The sequence below is a fragment of the Cricetulus griseus genome, chromosome 4 (genome assembly GCF_003668045.3).
Source record: "Cricetulus griseus strain 17A/GY chromosome 4, alternate assembly CriGri-PICRH-1.0, whole genome shotgun sequence".
Taxonomy (NCBI): Eukaryota; Metazoa; Chordata; class Mammalia; order Rodentia; family Cricetidae; genus Cricetulus; species Cricetulus griseus.
This window is the reverse complement of record NC_048597.1, coordinates 17,071,118-17,092,449: the sequence shown is the minus strand read 5'-3', so window position 1 is coordinate 17,092,449 and position 21,332 is coordinate 17,071,118. Positions and strand designations below refer to the sequence as shown.

Here is a 21,332-nt window from a genome sequence, read left to right as displayed (position 1 = left end):
TAAGACACACACACACAGCTGTAAAAAATGCGTGCATTTCACAGGGTGCCTCAGCATCAACAGTTTTTGTGTCTGGTCCATTTTGGTATCTCTTTCTTCTCCAGATAGCTTCCCTCCCATCTTTACAAGGACCTTCTGAGGCTTGGGCTCTGGCAGGTGTAGCAGGCAGCCCTTTAGGTCTTTTCTGTGGCTGGTCCCTCACTCAGTTTGGCCTTGTCTCCTTTATCAGCCCTCTAGGCCTTTTGTTTTGGCAGGGTGGCCCTGGAGGGGAGGCAAGCATGGGAAAGCAGTCTGGGTTTGTCTCCAGTTGACTCAGCTGCTGTTTCTTCCCTCTTTGTGTTTTAACTGCATGGTTGATGGTGTGACCTAACTCAGCAAGATTACTCTGTCCTCTCTTTAAAGTGGCAACCGTGCTGGAAGTGGTTGTGCACGCCTTTATTTCCAGAATTGGGAGGCAGAGGCGGGTGGATCTCTGTGAGTTCCAGGCCAGTCTGGTCCACAATCAAGTTCCAGGACAGCCAGTGCTGTTACACAAGGAAACGCTGCTTCGAAAAAAACAAAAAAGCCAAAAAAACAAAACCCAGCAACCTTCATGACACTTCTCCAAAAGCAGACTACTGAGTGAATTCTGAGTGAACAGTTGACATTAAAGTCATTCTAACACCCCTTCCCAAGAAACCAAATAAACTTGGAAGATGGTTTGAAAGCTAAAAAAGACATTTTTTTTTTAATTAAACAAAGTTTCAGTTTTGTGGGCTTTACTGAGTTCGTGACCAGCGTGGACTACAAAGGGAATTGTGAAAGTCCAGGAAGAGGGCTGGGAATGAAGAGTTGGTAGACTGTTTGTCTCAAATGTGCAAAGCCCTGGGTTCAGTCCCCAGCAAAGCATAAATGGGTACGACGGTGTATACCTGTAGTCCCAGTTCTTAGGCAGGAGGCTCTGAAGTTTAAGAGCATAAGGTCTGCTCTAGGCTGTGTGGGTGAGTTCAAGACCAGTGTAGGCTATGTGAGACTTAAAACAGCAACCACAAAACCATAAGAACAGAATGGGGTTTTGCTCTTGTGTTAATATTTTGGGCTGGCTAGATTTTGGAGTGAAAACCTGCCTGTACACTCATTTCCCTTTTGCTTCATTTCCGAGGGACACCTGAAAGACAAGCAATGTTCCCCCTGTTCCTGAATAAGTTCTCTCCACACCTTCTCTCCTATTAAATGGTTGTATGTAAAGTAAATACATGTGAGTTTCTTTCCAGGTTTGCCAACATTTCCTTCAAATAACAAGTGTTCTGTCTGCGTCTAAACACATGGCCAGGCTCGCTTGCACTGTTTCTCTGTGTCCTCACGGTCTTCCCAAGTCTTCAGCCTCCTGCTTTTCCCACAAGGTCTGATGGTCCTCACCACCCCTCCTTCAAATAGTCCTGCCTCTGTTCAAATTCTCCTCACTGTAGTTTAGCAGCTTTATTTACTTGCTATGACCAGAGATTGAGGGAGATCTGAGACACACCCTCCAGCAATGCGGCTCCCAGGTAGGGTGAGTGACTGAAAATATGTGCTTCAGGGCTGGATGGACAATTACCTAGAATGAAGGAATTGGGCAAGAGGAGGAGAAAGCAGTTGACACTCATTGCCTCTGGGGACCAGGGATGCTTCAGGTGACAGGTTAGAGCACTCTAGTAAGAGGTTTTGAGGGAGAAAGATGGGAAAGTGAACTAACATGGTGTGTTCTGTACCTTAGTCTGCCTCTTGTGTCTTCTGGGTTATTTCTTCTAGGGACAGTGACCAGGGAGCTTCACTGTGTATTCCTTCTGGGGACCCTAGACTAGGGAGCTTCACTGTGTGTTCCTTCTGGGGACCCTAGACCGGGGAGTTTCACTGTGTGTTCTTTCTGGGGACCCTAGACTAGGGAGTTTCACTGTGTGTTCCTTCTGGGGACCCTAGACCACTGTGTGTTCCTTCTGGGGACCCTAGACCAGGGAGTTTCACCCTGTGTTCCTTCTGGGGTCCTAGACCAGGGAGTTACTCTGTGTGTTCCTTCTGGGGATCCTAGACCAGGGAGTTTCACTGTGTGTTCCTTCTGGGGACCCTAGACCAGGCAGTTTCACCCTGTGTTTCTTCTGGGGACCCTAGATCAGGGAGTTTCACTGTGTGTTCCTTCTGGGGACCCTAGACCAGGGAGCTGCACTGTGTGTTCCTTCTCGGGATCCTAGACCAGGGAGTTACTCTGTGTGTTCCTTCTGGGGACCCTAGACCAGAGAGTTTCACTATGTAACCTTTCTGGGGACCCTAGACCAGGGAGTTTTGCTGACATCGTCCATCTTGAGTAGAGAGTGGACTCATTCTCCTCCCCTTCAGTTGCACTCCTCTTGCCATGTGTCCCCCTCAGTTTGAGATGTTTCCCTTCTCTAACTCAAGCATACTTTGTTCCAGTGAGCTCTCCGCCTCCTCTCCTCAGTACCTCAGAACTGTGATCTGCTTACCCTCTGACATCCAAAATTGATTGGTTGCTTTCTCGATTGAGACTAGACTGTAAAATAGGCTACATACTTGCTGATTTCAATAGTAGCCCCTCTTAGCACCCAGATGAAAAAGACCTTACTTGCCCTTGCTTGAATTCTACACGACTTGATTTTTTTAAATCTCCGAGTAAGCCATTAGAGGTCAGACTTCGTTTGGAGGGTATAGGCAAAAGCAGAAGAGGCATTTCCAAACCTTCTTTTATGTCTTTTCAGTTACAGGACAAGGACAAGTCAGTGGTATTCATTGAGCAAATGGCTTGCTGATTTCTGCCTGAGCATTGGAAATTTGCCATGCTTAAAAGACCAGTGATGGTCATGGTTCTTAGGGCCCCGGGCTTTAAAAGTCAAGCAGGAGCCCGTGAAATAAATGCTCATGGTGGTATTGCCATTGAACCAGAGTACACCCGGTGCAATCTGAGGAGACACCTGGCTCAGTCCATGGATGGGTAGAAGCCTTGTTTTCTGGAAGAAGTGACTGAATGAGGAGCAGAGGAGGGATCTTAGAGCCCAAGTGCTTGGTAGAGGATGCACCACTGTACCGTGGGAGTGAGCGGTACCCTAAATGGTTTTCCAGACCATCTTTAAAACCATTGGTGACTTGGGCCTCCCTCGTCTCAAATTGTCGTATATACAAAGGTTACCTTGTCTTCACTTAAGCAGTATTTATGCTTCCTGTTCCTGAATTCTTTTGCTTTGTTTCATCATTTTTCCTTTTACCAGTGCTTCTATTAATCCTCTGTTGTGTCCCTCTGTATATACATTAGTGTTGATTATAAGTGACGGTGCTATTGAGTATCACCCGGGTTTCGTGGGAGAAACAGTTTGGTGTCATTGTAGTGTCTATATTCCACAGGATTTGTGAGGGAGATAAATAATTTACAACCTCTGAATGATGCCTGATTTACAGGAAATTAATAAAGTTTAATTGAATAAAATTAATAAAGTTCCTCTATATCTTCGTGGACATAAGTTATTTCCTGTTTATCTGGAGGGACCATCCTAGATGGTAGTGACAATGTATTGATGAGGTTTGTGAATTCTCCTTATGCTTAGATCATACTTGGGAGTTTTTGGTGTAATAAATAACACACCTGTTCCATGGATATCTCTGAGTCACTCACCTGTATTTATTTCTGCCATAACAAGATACCAGAAAGGATGGCTTAGGAAACTTGTTTTCTCACAAATCTGCAGCCATCTGCCATGGCGGGTGGGTGAAAGACCCGAGTTAACATGGGGTTAGCTCGTTGAACAACAATAAAGCCTCATGCAGTTTGCATCAAGCTTTCGAATCTGCCTGGTGATTGGGGTGACCTCGGTCCTGGGCTGAGACCCCGGAGGCCTGAGTTTTCCGGGGGTCTAACAAATTTAGCTATACTTTTATTAATGTGAGTGAATTCAGTTTTGCCACCACAAACCAAGTTTGGTTAGGTTTCTTTTTTGTTGTTGTTGGAGGAGACTGTTTCCACCTGGTATGTTTCTGTAGCTCTTTGTCCTGTGTGGATGATCTTATTACCCAACTTTCCTGCTTGTTTCTTCACAATGAGATTGCTTTCAGATGTTTTCTTGCTTCACAGTACTTCAGGGAATAACTTGTTGGGTGGATAAAGTCCTTACACACAGAAATCCTCACTATAGGAGTTTAGACACAATTCCTAAAAATGCACCAACCCATTTCCCAAGTCCTCTGTTGTTTCCAAGACAGAATATACTATTTAACTTTCACTTTCTCACAGTTTCTAATGTTTCTTGGCATTTATTAAATATCTGTTTTGTTTGTTTGTTGAAGTTCTGGGAACCAAACAGAGCCTTGGGCATGATGGGCAAGTGTAGCTTCACCATTGAGCTACAATTCCAGTTCTTGTTTTTTGAGACGGAATCTCCCTATGTGGCTCAGCCTTGGCTTGAACTTGCTATGTAGCCTAGGCTAGCCTCAAACTCTTTGAGCTTCCAAATGCTGGTATTATAGGTGTGGACCTTCTTGCGTTGACAATTGTTTTTTAAAGACCACCAGTGTTATATGTGGAATACAGTATCATATCGCTTTAATTTGTATGTCTGTAGTTCTTTAGTTACAAATGTACATTTTTAAAATAGATCATATTTTTAGAACTAGTTGAAATACACAGCAAAACTCAATTTGAAGTAGAAGGAATTCCCTTATATCTTGACTTTTTTTTTTGCATTTTTTTTTTTTTTAGTCAATCCTTTGGGAACTCAGAGTATGCACCCCAATCCCCTCATTTCCCAGTCCTGCCATGTCTGCCCTAAATCTTTGTAGCCTCACCAACAAAAGAATATAAAAAAAGTAAAAAGTGTTAAAAGAAGGGATTTTGAGAGCCCATCCCTTGTGAAGGGATGCTCTCTTGACCTGGACACATGGGGAAGGGCCTAGACCTGGCCCAGGATGATGTGGTAGACTTTGGGGAGCCCCTTTTGAGGGCCCTACCTTGCCTGGGGAGTGGAGGGGGGATGGCTAGGGGCCTAGCCTGGATGTGGGATGTTGGGGGGAGGGGAGGGAGAGGGAGAAGGGATTGACATCTGAAGCAAGCTTGTTCCTAATTTGAACTAATAAAATGAAATAAGTTAATATTTACAAAGAAAAAAAAGTGTGTGTGTGTGTGTGTGTGTGTGTGTGTGTGTGTGTTTGTGTGAGAGACTTCGATTCTCTTTTTCCACCTTTCCATCACACATTCCATTGTCGTAGTGGCAATGGGAGCTGAAGTGTGTCACACAGTACACCGTTTTGCCCAAACAGCTTTACTTGCAAATGTTTATTGCAGTGTTCATTGCAATGAGTTGTTGGTCTGGTTTGAGACCTGTGGCTTCTGGCACATCATCAAATACGGGACCCTCACTGAAAGTCCTCTCCGATATCCTGCTGCTGCCCAAGTCATGGGGCTCCTGTAGCTGTCTGTCAGTCTGCAGGACTGGTCACTGCCCATGCTCCAGCAGGTCACTGATGGGTAGGTGTTGGCGAGTGCTAACTCAGAACCCTGCATGTGGCTTTGTGGGCCTGGGTGTTAGTTGAGTTGGTCAGTCTGGGGCCTCTACTGGGACCGCCCCCTCAGGCGAGGGTCAGGACCAGTTCTCCTGCACCAGCCCCGTCACCACCACCACCAACTGCCCCTGTGAAGGATGGAGCCGGCTGTCCCACTTCCGCCTTGGGCTTATTTTACACAGCCTTGGTCTTCGATGTTTTCACCATTCCCTGCCTGAGGGATGCATATGTTAGATTCCCCACCCTCTCCCCCAAGCTCCCCCCCCCCAACTGAGTTTTTCTGTAACAACCCCGACAGTATTGGAACTCAACTTTGTAGACCAAGCTGGCGGCAAACTCACAGAGGTCCACCTGCCTCTGCTGGAGATTAAGGGTGTGTGCTACCACCTCCTGCCTGCCTATGTCAGACTTGATGAACCTGTGACCTATTTCTATTATTACCCCATATCTACGGCTCTGTCTATCATACAGATATGGACAAATTCACAGCGACGTGTGTCTACCATTGCAGCATCAGGCAGAGGGAGAGCTTGGCAGCTCTAAGAAGCCCCTGCCGCTCCCCCCTCCCTCCCTCCCTCTCTAATCACCTTTTTTTTTTTACTGGGTTAAATTGTTCCTTTTGTAGAGAGCCATATGGTTGTAATCAAACAGCATCACCTTTTTATTGACTTCTTATCTAAATATACTTTTTATTTTGTTTTGGTTTGCGAGGTGAAGTCTCACTATGTAGCCTTGGAGCCTGAAACTTCTGTGTAGACCAGGCTGGCCTCAAACTCACAGTTTGCCCCCAAAATAATGGGATTCAAGGTGAGGACCCCCTTGCCAGGCCTTGCATGTACTTTTAAGGTTTTTCTGTCCTCAGGGTTAGCTTATGCATTTTTTAACTCAGTATACATTATACCAAGCATAGCTGTATTTGAATCAGGAGACACAAGCTTTCCATGCCAGTCTAGGGAAAGTGAATTTGGTCATTTGATTAAGGCGGTGCATTACAAGAATATTCTATTGTAAAGCCATTTTTCTCCCTCTGCAATTCATGTTAGCTGAGATTTTGTGACACCCCATAAGACATTCTGTTTCTCATCTTAATCATCTAGTTTGAAGCTCTTACTTGTGTGGTTTTGCAAAATGATGATTTCCAACTCCAAATGTTTATAGCAAATACTTTTTTTCCCCCATCATAGCTCCCCTCTCCTTTTCTTAAGAAAACAAACCCCACTTTTCTCTAAGAGTTTCCTTGCTCAAGATAATTTGAAATTCTCATCTTTACTTCTCTTAAAAACACAAAAAGAAAAAAAAAAACCGTTAATTTCCCCAGCATTTTGTACCTTTGCATGGTTGGAAGGCAAAACTCAGTGAAGATCACCCCCATTGACAGTTTACTGTGTCCTGGGACAGTGCATGCCACCCAGTCAGAGTGCTGCCTCCCCTTGGAGCAACAGCTCCTTCCAGTTCTTGGTAGAATCTGATCTCCTAAGGGCTTAGTAGGAGGTGACATCAAGGCCTGAAAAATACTCTTTGAAGACATCACATGACTTTGATGTTCAGTGAGACTGGGCAGCAGAGTCTTCAGAGACCCAAGGGCTTAGAAATTGGAGCTAAGAAAAGCAAGCAGAAGGCTGGAAGATGTTATTCCAATTAGTGTCTGTGTAGGATGGGCGTCACTCTATTTATTTATATACTCAAGTTCTGAGCACTCATAACTGGCCTCTGCAAGGACTTGTGGCCTGGATTTTTTTCATTAAACCCTGAAAATCCCTTTAAATAAAATGATAAAGTTTGATATTTGATTTAGTTTTCAAACTCTGTTTGAACCTGGAGTAATTTGCCAGTTAATTTATCACTTAGCCTTCTGAAGTGTAATCAGTTGACAGAGTCACTAAATGAGTCCAAGAGTGTCTGTCTTTTGTTTTATACAGTTATGACTTGCATACTTCAGCCCTTGGGGAGAAAAAAGGATACCTCTTCAGAGAGAGAGCTCTCGGTGTTGCTAGGAAACTCAAGAACTCTTTTGTGAGGATCTTGAGATTTCAGTTCATTTTTAGCACAACACAGTGAGGAGCAAACACATTTCAAAAAAAGAAATACTGAAAGTCATTTATGAGACTGCTTAAAATATCTTAGGCAGAATAGCATCTCTTGGTATCTGAGGGGCCCACTTGCAGATACTCAGTGCACATATAAAATGAGGTAGTTTCTGCAGATAACCTAAGCACGTTGTCCGCCAACAAAGGGAGGACCAAGACAGACCACTTGGAATGGAGGAATTCCTTCTGGCAGATTTTCCTATTTCTCTGACATTTCTAAAATTGATCTGAATACGATTCGATCTCAAATTATCTTCAGCAAATTTATTAGGTGCTATTTAAAGAGACAAAGGTACTTACAAGTTCCCTACTCCTAGGGACGCGAATCATGTAACGGGAAATCGGGAATTCCACCTTAAAAGGTCCTGTACAGGGTAACATTGGCAAGAAAAACACATGAGCATTGAGGAAGAGGGATGGAATGTGGATGCTGAGTCAGCCTTAGCGTAGATTGCTAAAGGAAAACAGACATCCGAGGCAGGGTGTGTACTAATGGAAAGAGGTGAGGTGCCACCGTGAGTGTGCCTGGAAGGAAGAGCAGACAACTCACCGGGGGGTGGGGGTGGAGACGTGGTAGAATAAATGTGGTTTTGAAAATGAGGTAGACACAGGACTGAATTTATTAGACATGGAAAAAGGATCCCAAGGTTCCAATATCTTTTCAGTAGGAAGTCTAGAGATGCCACACCCCAGTGTCAGACCATGTTTTGTTTTATTTTTTTATAATTTATTTTTATTTTATGTACATTGGTGTTTTACCTGCATGTATGTCTTCATGAGGATGCCAGATCCTATGGAACTGGAGTAACAGACAGGTGGGAGCTGCCATGTGGGTGCTGGGTATTGAACCTGGGTCCTCTGGAAGAGCCGCCAACCAGTGTTCTTAACCACTGAGCCATCTCTCCGGCTCCCCAAACCATGTTTTAATAAAATAAATATGTAGGCATGAAACACAATGAAGGCCAGCACACTTTCAGGACAATGATAAGCCATTGCCTGGTCTCAGGCAGTAGGTTTAGATGCTGGATCACCAACCTTTGCTATGTGAAAAACCAATCCCCAACTTTAGAGACTTAACACAGATATCTGTTTCCATGATCCCTCAGGCACTGGTAGGCTAGGACAGGAAAGGAAGCCCTGGGCTCACTCAGGGCCCTGCAGAAGCTGGTCTAGACAGGCGTTGTGGGTGGTGTGGCTGCTCACACTTAAGTTATTCCCCATGGATTGTTTGTACAATGAATGGTAAGAGCTCTTAAGAAGGCGAGAAGGGATTTAGTAAGGAATCCGGAGGCCTCGCCCTGGGTTCTACCCAGCACATTCTTGTCACTTTTCACTGGTCTGATTTAAGACAGGAATGCGGAGGATTTGCACCCGTTTATTCAGTTTGAGAGGAATGGCCTCAGATGCTGTTAAAGGCTTAGGATGGCAACTTGTAGTTCCTATTCTTTGGGCTTCAACTTTACCAGCATTATTTCTGAGATCGTATTAGGATTAACTCACCTAATAGAAAGGATAATGCCATATACCATTAGAGAAACACCATTGAATAGTCACTGTACAGAGGGAGTGCTTGGAATTGATTGACTCCTAATTTTGCTCAATGCCTTAATGACAGGTGCAAGATGATGGGAGGGGAGAGGGTGAACAGAAAGGATGGGATGGGGGGTGGGGAGAGGTAGGCCCTGGGTACCATTCATAATCTCATCCAAATTCTGAACATCTGTGTCAAGAAGTGCAGGGGTTCAAGTGGTAAGGCTGCTTCTTAGCCCACGATGGTGAAACTTACAGTGAGATGTTTGAGTCAGTGGTCAGGAAATCCATTAGAGTTGGTCATGGAGGCTCATGCCTGTAAAATGAAATGAGGAGGGGGAGGGAGAGGGAGAGGGTAGGTGGGCCTGACCCTTTTAAAAGGGAATATAGTGAACAGGCACAGATGGTGCCTTAGTGGCAACAGCTGAGGGCATATCTTGTCCGAACTCCAAAGACAGGCAGGCCAGTATAACTGCTTGAATACTAACAACTAGCACTTGGGACACTGAGATAAAGAGGATTGTCTAGAGTTAAAAGTGAGTTCCAAGCCAGGTTGGCTCAAGGAGTGAGACCCTGTTTTGTAATAACAAAAGAAAACAAAAGGTGGTCACAGAGAAACTGGTAGATTGGCTAATTCTGTGGAAACTTTTGTGTTGTAATGGATTTTAAAAGACTTTTATCGGATGATTCATTTATAATTGAATATTATAAATCAAGCTAATGACCAGACTATTCATACCTTACATCTTGATTTGAACACCAAAATTAGCTTCTCATTTATTTACTTGTTTTGTTTGTTTGAGACAGGGTTTCTCTGTGTATCAGTTCTGGCTGTTCTGAAGATCAGGCTGGCCTCGAACTCACAGAGATCTACCTGCCTCTGCCTCCCAAGTGCTGGAATTAAAGGCATGGACCACCACCATTCTCCCTTCCCTCCCTCCCTCCTTTCTTCCTTCCTTCCTTCCTTCCTTCCTTCCTTCCTTCCTTCCTTCCTCTTCCTCCTCTCCTTCCTTCCTTCCTTCTTTCTTTCTTTCTTTCTTTTTTTTTTTTTTTTTGTGCTGGGGAATGAATCTACAGAGCCTTGTAAATGCTGGGTAAGAACTCTACCATGGTGGTGTTGTATTCTCTCTGCCTGTTCTGTGCATTTGGGGGTGAGTGCTGAAACTCTCAGTGCTCCTGTTTCCTTAATGCTGTGTTTCATTTGATGGCAGTTTTTCCTTCTGTTTCTGAGCCAGGGTCTTGCCATGTATCTCGGACCGGCCTACTTAACTTTTGACCCTCCTGCTCCCACCTCCCGTGTGTTGTAATTAAAGATGTACACCACAGGTTCAGAGACATCCATAAGTAAACAAACAAACAGCCATTCACCTTCACATGTTCAGTGACATCCCTAAATAAACAAACAGCCATTCACCTTCACATGTTCAGTGACATCCCTAAATAAACAAACAAACAACTATTCACCTTCCTGAGAATCCAGCATGCGTATGTGCTAGGCAGCCGAGCTGCATCTTCAGCTCCAGCAAAACTAGTTTTGTAGCCGGTTTGGTGGTGCACCTTTATAATCACAATACTTGGTCTGCTGAAACAGCGTTATGAGTTCAAGGCTTCATTCAGGCCACAAGCAGCACAAACTCATTTTATTCGCCTCCGGGAAGTTCACAGTGATCCTAAAGGGAATTGTATGGATATCTTAGTATCAGTACACTCACTACAATGGCACCACAGACCCTGAACTCTATTGCTCTGAACCCAAACCCCATGTCACTGTGCTGTCATGAATGGCCACAGGGTCATGTGCCAGGACAATAGCAGAAGCTTAGTCCCATTTTTGTGTTTCTTTCCACAGATGTGAGCAGAGGTTTGAGTATCACTACTCCTGATCAGAGCATCGAAAAAGCTAAAGGGGAAACTGCTTACCTACCATGCAAGTTTACAATTGGTTCCGAAGACCAGGGACCACTGGACATCGAATGGCTGCTGTCTCCCTCTGATAACCAGAAGGTGGATCAAGTGGTGAGTTTGATCAGTGCTGGTCTCTGCACACATCAGTGCGGATGTCCGGCTTGTCTTCCCATGGCTGTAGTGGGGTGGAGGAAGCCCCCAGCTGCCCAGTTGTGGTGGAAGCGAGGTTGACACACGCAGCAGATAGTGAATTTGTGAAGAGTGAACTAAGTGAAAGGGTAATTAAAGACCAAGGGAGGCTTCTGCAAGTCTGGCTTTGCCCATGAGGGGCCAAGCAGGGAATGGAGGGTATCCGGAACAGGAAGACAGAAGTATAAACAGTGTTAGGGACTTTGAGGAAATTGATTTTGTTAAAGAAGATAGAAGATAATAATATATTGTGCTGGGCGTTGGTGGTGCATGCCTTTAATCCCAGTACTCAGGAGACAGAGGCAGGCAGATCTCTGTGAGTTCGAGGCCAGCCTGGTCTCCAGAACAAGTTCCAGGACAACCTTCAAAGCTACACAGAGAAACCCTGTCTTGAAAAAAACAGAGAGAGAGAGAGAGAGGTACAATAGTTTCGCTAGGTCCTATTTTTCACATTTCCTCAAGTTAAATATCCTGTATGATGAATTAGTTAAGAAGAAAATTAAATCTCTTTTTGTTGTTTTATTGTATGCTGTACACATATGAGAGCCATCATAGTGGTGAGCCAGTGGAGGTTAGAGGCCCCATGTGGTCCCCTGGGGTTGAACTCAGGTTCTCATCCTCAGTGATTGGTTCCTTTCCTTGGAGCCCTTTTCCTAGAACATGAAAAGGGATAGGGCTGAGGGACAACAAAAACCCTTTAACGTGTTTACTTACAAGCTTAGGAGTCACTTGTTCTGGAGTGGCCATTTCTGGGTTAAAAACCTGGCCTCAGATTTAATGCACGGTAAGAGCAGATGACAAGGAAGATGGCAGGTGAGGAGAGATCTCGGAAGAGGGTTATAACCTTCCATAGAATCCTAACTACATCATATGTTAGCTGCACTCCCTTTTGATTAGAGGTAACTTAGCAGGTGGTACCTAAGGAGTTGAAAGACAGGATAGAGAAATGTCTAGTCTTATCCCATATCCTGGCCAGTGTTGGGGTGCTTTAGTTATGCAGCCATGCTTGTTTCGCCATGAAGAATATCTCGTGAGAATATAACGTAAGATCTTACAATCGTTTGAACGTCATAGAATGTACCCGCAAAGACATAAGATGGTTGGGAAGTGGTCCATGGCCCCACTATTGTCTCCACACACTCTGGGATTGACAGACACCTCTGTATGCAGCACATGACTCTGTATACTCATTTAAAAATGACTCTATAGGATTTGCACGGTTATGCTTACGAAAGTGAGGAAACAGGCGCAGAGTTGTGAAGGAACGATCCCATAGTCATCTGGCTAGTAGTTGGGATCTGACTGAGCCCAGTCTTCTGCAGTTCTCACACCCGTGTTTTTGTTAGTCTTTGTGTTGTCTTTCCCATCTCCCATGTTCCACAAACCCTTCTCCTCGTGTGTCTCATGGGGGTGGGGTGAGGGAGGTATGTCCTAGCTACCTCTTAGAAGAAATACGGAAGTATTTTGTCAGCTTGGAAGGGATATAGAAACATTAGTCTCATACTGTGCCCAGTGAAAACAGGTCCCGCCCAAAGCTTAGTTAGGACCAGTAGTTTCTTAGTGTAAACATTACAAGGGGACAGTTCCACCATCCTTTCTACTTAGCAAGAAATCAGTGAAGACATGTAAAATTGCCTGATAAATGCTAGTTGTCCAATTTTTTTTCAACCAGTCGTCATAGGAAAGCACTAAGTTGGTTTACAACATCACTCATAGTGGGAACACACCTTATCTGTCTGGTATTTCTTAAAACACAAATGGGATGGCTGTGCTTTTGAAGTAGAGTTATTTTAACCCTACACTCTTTAACAATGTGAGTAAAAAGTTTAATAGAGGGGAAGCCAGAGCGTCTTGTTTATGAACGAATGAATGTTGACTGGTGTTGACGTTGACGAGGGGGTGTGGCTAGGCTAAGGAGCAAGGTAGTGTGGTCAGGCCTTCAGCTGCTTTGTCTGATTACTTAGCAAACTGGTCTTGAGTGTGACCTGGTGATGGGCAGTTAACATACATACAAAAGTGTTTTTGAGGACTCACGAGAGTCGAATACAGAAAAAACTCAGAAAAAAGATATCCTTGGGAGACATTTTCCAGTTGCCCAGTACATAATTAGTATCTTAGACAAGAAGTTTGTGTAGATTATGGCTGTGCTTGTGGGTGGGATTTTTTTGTTTGTGTTTTTCCAGCCAGTACAGGGCATATTATGTAATCCTACTCCACTTTGGTCTCCATTTGAAATCAAGCATGATGCCACAATTCAGTCCCATTTGATTCTTGTGCATGATTAGATAGCCAGTGTTTCAGATTACAACATTTTTCTGCTTTTGCATTTTACATTAACATTGAGGGAAAAAGCTATTGTGTGTTACTTTTCCCATACTGCTCAGATAAGAAAGTCATGTGTAGAGGGCCTGTTGTTTGAGTTTGGTTCCACTCTTTGCCCTTGAGTCTCCGGACAAGAATAAGGGATCTTACTGGGATGTATGGATGGTCATTGAAATGAAGTAGGTTTTGTTGTTGTTATCTCCTTGTTTTATTTTGCTTTTTGTTTTAGATTATTCTGTATTCTGGAGACAAAATTTATGATAACTACTATCCGGACCTGAAAGGACGAGTGCATTTCACGAGTAGTGACGTCACGTCTGGTGATGCGTCTATAAATGTCACGAATCTGCAGTTATCTGATATCGGCACATATCAGTGCAAAGTGAAGAAGGCTCCTGGGGTTGCAAATAGGAAAGTTCTGCTGACAGTTCTGGGTAAGTTACCATTCCTTGTGTCAATGGGAGCTACAAGTGTACAGGGAAAGTGGCTGCAGCATGAGGCATCAGCATTCATGGAAGACAAAGCCGGTTTAATGACAAAGTGATGTCCCTGGACAGCATAAAATAGACGTAGTCCCTATATTTTTTTTGAATGGAGAAAGAAAGAGGCCTGCTGCCTACTTGTGAAAGTAAATGGAGGTTAATGGAACTAGAACCGTGCTTTGGTTTGAGTATGTAGTGACCAAAACTCATTGAGGCTTAGGAAGTGGGTGGGGTCTTTTAGGTAATTAGGTCAAGGCGCCTCCATTCTTCTGAAGGGATTGATGTAGTTCCAGTGATGCCAGATCAATTACAGAGAAGGCAGGTTGTTACACTTGATTAGCTGCTTTGACTGCTTCAGGGCTCTGTCTCTTCAAATGCCAGTTTTGCTTCGGTCACGAAGTCCTCACTGGAAACCCAGCAGATACAGCTGACATGATGTTCTTGGACCTCCAGGATTACAAGACGAATTTCCTTAGCTTCAGGTGTTTTGTTATATCAACAGAGAAACCCCATCTCAAAAAGAAAGAGAGAGAAATTTTCCTGAGAATGAATTAAAACTTGTCATTTCCTTTGACTTCAGCCTATTGTCACTTTGAAACATAAAGACTTAATTATCATTAAGCCCAAGATCAATCACTGGAAATGCTAGCTATGCTTATATCGTGTAAACATGGACTCTTTATGTTTGTCAATTGCATAAGCTGCTGACAGTGTCTTCAGACCAGAGGTCTGAACTCTTACTCAGATCCTGATGCAGATGCTAGCTAACTCTGCATTTACCTACCTTCTTCCAGCACCATCCTGGAAGTACTGAGTTCAGATAAATTGTCAAGCATCTCGAACTGGTATTCATATTCTTCACAGTATGATTGACAGCTGGCTATCAAAATTTGGGGAAAGGTACTTTGGGAGGCAGTGGGATTTGCATTCCTATTCTCAGAGTATCTGTGGACAGGTATGCCTTCTGTAGGTTGAACAGCAGTAATGACAATGTGCCTAAGCTCACTTGTAGTAGCAGCAGGAATAAATTTAGTGTGTGTGAGTGTTCCAGCACTCACTTTTATTCATAATGGTGAGACTAGGAAAACTCATGTACAGCTGAAGGCATGAGAGTCAACTTAGATTGGGGAAAATCAACAGCTCTGACACTTATCAGACTGGGAAGGCAGATGGTTAAGCCAACCACAGCCTTCGCAACAAACATTGTTTTTCCCATGGTCTTAGAGCAAAATGAAAATAATGACTTACTGTTTGGCCGGCATTGCTCCCAGAGCGACTATGCCCTACCCGCTTTCACTAGGATACTGACTGCTAAAGGGCCCTCCTTCCAGACAGCTTAGCCCCCACTCTTCTGCTCTCTCCTCGGAAATAGCTGCCCGAGAGCTGGTGTCTGCTTTTTTGAGAATATCCCCAAATCCTTTACAGGTTTTTGCCCCTTGTGTAGTAGCAGTCCATACTTCCTGGCTGTTCATTCTGATTTTGCAGACTGCACACTTGCTCCGGGAGAGCTTGTGTAAGCAGGCTTTACAGTTGTCTGTCCCCAGGCTGTAAAGTTCATCAGTAGCCGAATGGGAAGTCACACTCACGTTGTGCTCGACTCAGTGGAAGAGGAATCAGCATTTAACGAAGATGACTTCTCACACACACAACATGGTGTACTCTAAACAACTTAATGGAATCAAAGATCAAGAATGTTCGTAGCACTCTTCATTTCAGTCATGATTCTAGAAGGAGGAAAGATCTACGCTATATGATAGAAATCTGACCAGCCAGCCAGCCAGGTGCCCAGATTTAAAAGTAAGGCTACCTGCTGCCATGACTACTGCTTAGTGGGCGCACAGCAGCCTTTTGTATCCCTGGGTTTCATACCCTCACACTGAACTGACCATGGATCAAAAAAGTATTTGGAAACATTTATGTACATGGAGTGTGCAGACTTTTAGTGATTTTTCTCCAGTCATAATCACTATAGCAACTAAGTATTATTTATATTTAATGAGATTTATGAGCAATCTATATGTTATCGAAAGTCTTAAACAAGAGTAGGTTAAGTGGAAAACTATGTCATTTTATGTAAAACAGTTGAGAATCCTCATATTTTTATACCTATATGGTCTTGAGGCCAGTTACGTAGACTACTAAACAAAGACTATATAAATACATTTGTTAAACCCATTTGACTAAGATATTAATTTGACTTAAATGCCATGCTTCAAGGAGATGCAGAATGATGTAATGCCAAGCTATTTAGCCAGAGTTGGGGTACGGTGCAGGTAACAAGATTAGTTTTTACTCTACACCACTGCTCAGAGGTCTGAAAGATAACCTCCAATTTACTTTTTATGACCCTGCTGTCAGAATGGATTTGAATTCATGTAAATACCTAATGTTAAAGGGTCTGTGCTGCATTAAAATGGATTGTCCCAGTTATCATCGTTATTAATAAGTGCCCTGACTGTCCAGTAACGGCACCTAGAGAGCCATGACTTGGCACGTGCTCCCAGATGGCTGCATTTCAAGGACAGAGACTAGGTAAGGAATGGAGGGTAGTTTCTGGGAGCCGCATCACCCAGCCTCATCACCCTGCTTTTTTGACATGTGCCTATGGAATGGAATGGCCGTGCGCAGAGCTGAGCTGCATTTGAGATGTCGCCAAACTATGCAACGGCTGCTTGCCTGAGCTCATTGCCTGTTTATGTTGGGTAAAGCTTCGTAAACTGGTGTTGACAGCATATCATTCTTTGTGCCCCTGTGCATTGCTAGCCCAGTAGAGGCTGATAAAGGAGCCAGTGGCTATGCATCATACTTTGTTCTCAAGCAATCCATTAGAAAAACAAATCCCATCATCTTAGGTAAAGTGATAACTCGTTTCCTTTTTCTTCAGTGAAGCCTTCAGGTACTCGATGTTTCGTGGATGGAGCTGAAGAGATTGGAAATGACTTCAAGCTAAAATGTGAACCAAAAGAAGGTTCACTTCCGTTGCGCTATGAATGGCAGAAATTGTCAGACTCCCAGAAGATGCCTACTCCGTGGTTGGCAGGTACTGCCCCTGATATAGAATGGTACCTGGGGGCCACTGATAGCGATTTAAATCTAGGAGTGTTCGCATGTGTATGTTACATTTTAGAAATGTTTCTAAAACATTTAGAAACATCTAGAAATATTTCTAAAAAGATTTCACCTTTAGGATATTGTAATTAGTTGCTTTGGCAGATCTTTTTAATGCTGAGAAGTGTTCAAAGTCACAAATTAGTGGCAAAAGTATCAGAGTGGAGTCATGGTTATTCTGCCTGGATTCTTACCATGTTACAGTAATTTACCCATGCAAGTGTAAACCAAACAACCTATATGAAGTGATAGGAGCTTAAAAGTTACAAATTAGCCAAATGTAATTACGCATATGATACTATAGCTGCTCTACAGTGGGCCAACCACCTTGTTTTAGCTGAGGCTGTGGCTGAGGGATTGTGGTAACTGTAAGCTCACTTGTAGAGCCTGCAGGCTGACTGCATAAATCCGGAATGTGCATCTGGCTCCGGCAGTGTGTTTGCACCCAGCCCTGTCTGTCTCTGACTGTTGTCAAACTTCGTAAAGTTTATTAGCATTATTAAAAAACGGAGAGTAATCATTACATCCTGCAAAACCAAATTTGCTTTTCCCCTCTCTTCTTCCGTAGAAATGACGTCACCTGTTATATCTGTGAAAAATGCCAGTTCTGAGTATTCTGGAACTTACAGTTGCACGGTCCAAAATAGAGTGGGCTCCGATCAGTGTATGCTGCGTCTGGACGTTGTCCCTCGTAAGTGGCTTCTTTCATCTGCTTTGCTTCTGCTAGAATATCGTAGCCTCATTTACTTTAGTCAGCGAGGGTATATTGAAGGCAAGGATGTTCACTTTGGTTAAAACACTGTGGGTATTTACTGCCTCTTGTAGTTCATGCAGAAGAAAAGACACGACACTCTATCAATAAGACCGTTATTTTAGTAACTAAAAGTTATCAAGTCAGCTTTGGTACACTATTTAGCCATTAAAGTACAAGAAGCTTAGACACTTTCATGTGGCAATCAAGATAGCTTTGACTCAAATTACACCAGTTTTTAAATTTGGTGATATAACATTCAAAAAAGTATTCTTAATACATTTTTCTTGCTAGACAAAAGCCTTGCTGATCAGTCTTTTAAGGGTTAATATATGCAATGAACTGAATCTGTCTATATATGCCATACTTTCAGTAGTAAGCCCAGTGCTGTGCGTTTTCTTCTTCTTCCTAATTCTGTTGAAATCTTATTCTAGCTTCAAACCGAGCTGGAACAATTGCGGGAGCTATCATAGGAACGCTGCTTGCTCTCGTGTTCATTGGTGCCATCCTCTTTTGCTGTCACAGAAAACGCAGAGAAGAGAAGTATGAGAAGGAAGTTCATCATGATATCAGGTAATTAAGTGAAAATAGATTTGACAGATATGTAACAAATGATTACGTTTGTAAATGTCGGTTCCGGAAGCATTCAAACAAACAGTACTATGAAAACTGGGTGCAAACTTCGGTCTTCCCAGGCATTCATGTTCAAGTGTATCCGTCCCACCACCTTTCAGATTTCCTTATCCTATTTTGAGAATTACCCAAAATGGTTGTCTCAAGAACACCTGACTTTTCATATGAAAAGACTTGATTGCCATTAGTGACACGGATGGCTTGTGGAACGGGTGATACAGTTGTTTTTTCTTCTTGAGACAGTCTTACCAAGTTGTCCAAACTGAACTTGAACTCAGAATCCTGGTGCTCTATTCTCCCTAATGGTGGAATCGCAGGTGCACACTACCACACCTGGCTTATTTTCTTAAATATTCTAAACTGGTAGGTTTTAACTAGGATTTTACTTTTAAAAAATAACATGTGACTTAAATAGATTAACAACCTGGAAATTGCTGTTGGGTCTGGAGGTTGGAGATTGGAGCACTTTTTTTTTTTTTTTTTTTTTAATACGCACCCAATGTTTATTATAGACGGAAGTTTCTGTCCCACCCAGTCCCACAGCCCTTTAGTCCCAAATAAACACATGGAGGCTTATGTAAATTATAAACCGTTTGGCCTATTGCTCAGGCTTCTTCCTGGCTAGCTCTCTCTTAATTATTAACCCATAACTACTAATCTGTGTATCTTCATATGGCCTTGTCTTACTGGAGAATGCCTGGGGACCCTTACCTTCCTTCCCTATAGCTACATGGCATCTCCTTGACTCTACCTCTTACCTTTCTCTATCCCTGTTTGGATTTCCCACCTGGCTAAATCTTGCCTGTCCATTGGCCAAAACAGCTTTATTCATCAACCAATAAGAGAAACATATATTCACAGCATACAGAAAGACATCCCCCCTCAGTGCTTGATGAAAACAGAAATAAGTGGTTTCTAACGTCTTAGAGAACTTTCACAGTGAAAAGGAATTCTTTCCTTGCTTTGGGGCTACAAATGTATGTATATGTGTCAGTGCTTTTTTAACTCTAATGTGGCTAACTAGATGATCATTGATGCTAGTATAGGAAACTTTGAGGTTCCTTCCTCATTAGATGTTACAAAACCATATGTGTTAGCACAAAACCCATAGTTCATTAACTGATTTTTTGTGCTTTGACCAAGATAATAAATTGGGACAGGTACACAATTAATGATGGTAGGCCTTGCATTGCTCCATGTTTGCATTCTTGTACCTACCCATGACGTGTAGCTTACATAATTGTAGGTTTTTCAAAGCTAGGTTTTTAGCATGTGATGGGGGCTTTGTTTTGCAGGGAAGATGTGCCGCCTCCGAAGAGTAGGACGTCCACTGCCAGGAGCTACATTGGCAGCAACCACTCCTCCCTGGGATCCATGTCCCCTTCCAACATGGAAGGGTATTCCAAGACTCAGTATAACCAAGTCCCCAGTGAAGACTTTGAACGAGCACCTCAGAGTCCTACTCTGGCACCGGCTAAGGTAGCTGCCCCTAATCTAAGTCGAATGGGAGCGGTTCCTGTGATGATTCCAGCGCAAAGCAAGGATGGGTCTATAGTATAGAATTCTGCATCTCTGTTTTCTGTTGTTTTCCATGGTTCGTTTCTTCTCATTATATATCAAAACTTATTCTAGTTTAAATTTTGCTAAAAGCACCCCCAAAATGTATGAGTACACACACACACACACACACACACACACACACACACAGAAGTTAATAAGAAACTATATAAACACTCCACAGACTTATTTTTTTATTTTTTTGATTATAGCGAAACAGTAAAGGCTCAATAGTAATGGCAGTGATCACCTGGAGAAGATGAGTTTTCTTAACAAATTGATTTCAATGGCATCTGAATAATAATGCCTAAGAAAGATATGGCACTTTGAATATGATGTTCTAGGTGAAGATATTTGTGAATTTAGAGACATACCAAAATGATACTCGAGTCATCGGAAAATAGTACTTTGTAGTTTCTGCCATTATTTTTAGGATGTCTGTCTATCTAGTTATGAACAACAGTATCCTCAAAGTTAAGAAACATCCATGGAAAAATGACTTGACATTTGAATTTGTTTTTATAAATCTCTCAGAGAATTCTAAGTGTATTTTGGATATCTCTAAGAGTAGGAGACACTACAGTGTTTTAGAAATGAGTAGTTTCATTTCTAAGTCATTCATAAACCTTATGAGATGATTTCCTTCCTTTTTGTGTTTTGAGATAGGGTCTTAGTATGTAGCTTAGGCTGGCCTCGAATCATGATCCTTCTGCTTTAACTTCTTGAATGCTGGGATTCCAAGTCTGTATCACTTATACTGGCTGTAGAGCAGTTTCTTAAGTATTTCACTGATAGACTGCAGAGGCCACAGGAAGCAGTAACCTTTTATGTTCTGTGCAAAAGGAGCCCATTTGAGATTCGGTGAAGCATTTTCTTTTCCACACAGAGATGAAACCCTGGGGTGCCTCAGGGCTTGTGGGTGTCCAGTGCCTGTGGGCCTGTGGGTGAAACCCTGGGGTATGTCCAGTGCCTCAGGGCCTGTGGACATCTGAAAAACTCTGACCAGACAGATGAGGATATAGGATTTGTCAGTCCACAGCTAAACACTGGCCTTCCATTTTAGGTGATGTTTTTGCAATTAAGAAAAGAAAGTAAGGAAGGACAACAACAACACAAAATGTTAATTTATCACCTGGCAGTTATAGATGAGAATCCTCAAATTATTGATTTTTAAATTTGTATTTTTGTTTTGTGGCCGACTGTACTGCACATTTTATGTTGTAGAAACATGTAATCCAGACTTACTATCTG

The 21,332-nt window shown here is 43.0% G+C and overlaps 1 protein-coding gene across 1 annotated transcript in view; it reads left to right on the top strand.

The window, feature by feature from the left end:
• Cxadr (CXADR Ig-like cell adhesion molecule) overlaps positions 1–20,084 on the top strand; it is a 36,370-nt gene extending 16,286 nt beyond the window's left edge. Inside the window, exons 3-8 of the mRNA XM_035443635.1 lie at positions 10,984–11,150; positions 13,780–13,984; positions 16,917–17,072; positions 17,709–17,831; positions 18,326–18,464; positions 19,820–20,084. Of these exons, the coding sequence (XP_035299526.1) occupies positions 10,984–11,150; positions 13,780–13,984; positions 16,917–17,072; positions 17,709–17,831; positions 18,326–18,464; positions 19,820–20,084 (1,055 nt within the window). The remainder of the gene's footprint in view (positions 1–10,983; positions 11,151–13,779; positions 13,985–16,916; positions 17,073–17,708; positions 17,832–18,325; positions 18,465–19,819) is intronic.
• Positions 20,085–21,332: the final 1,248 nt, after the last annotated feature.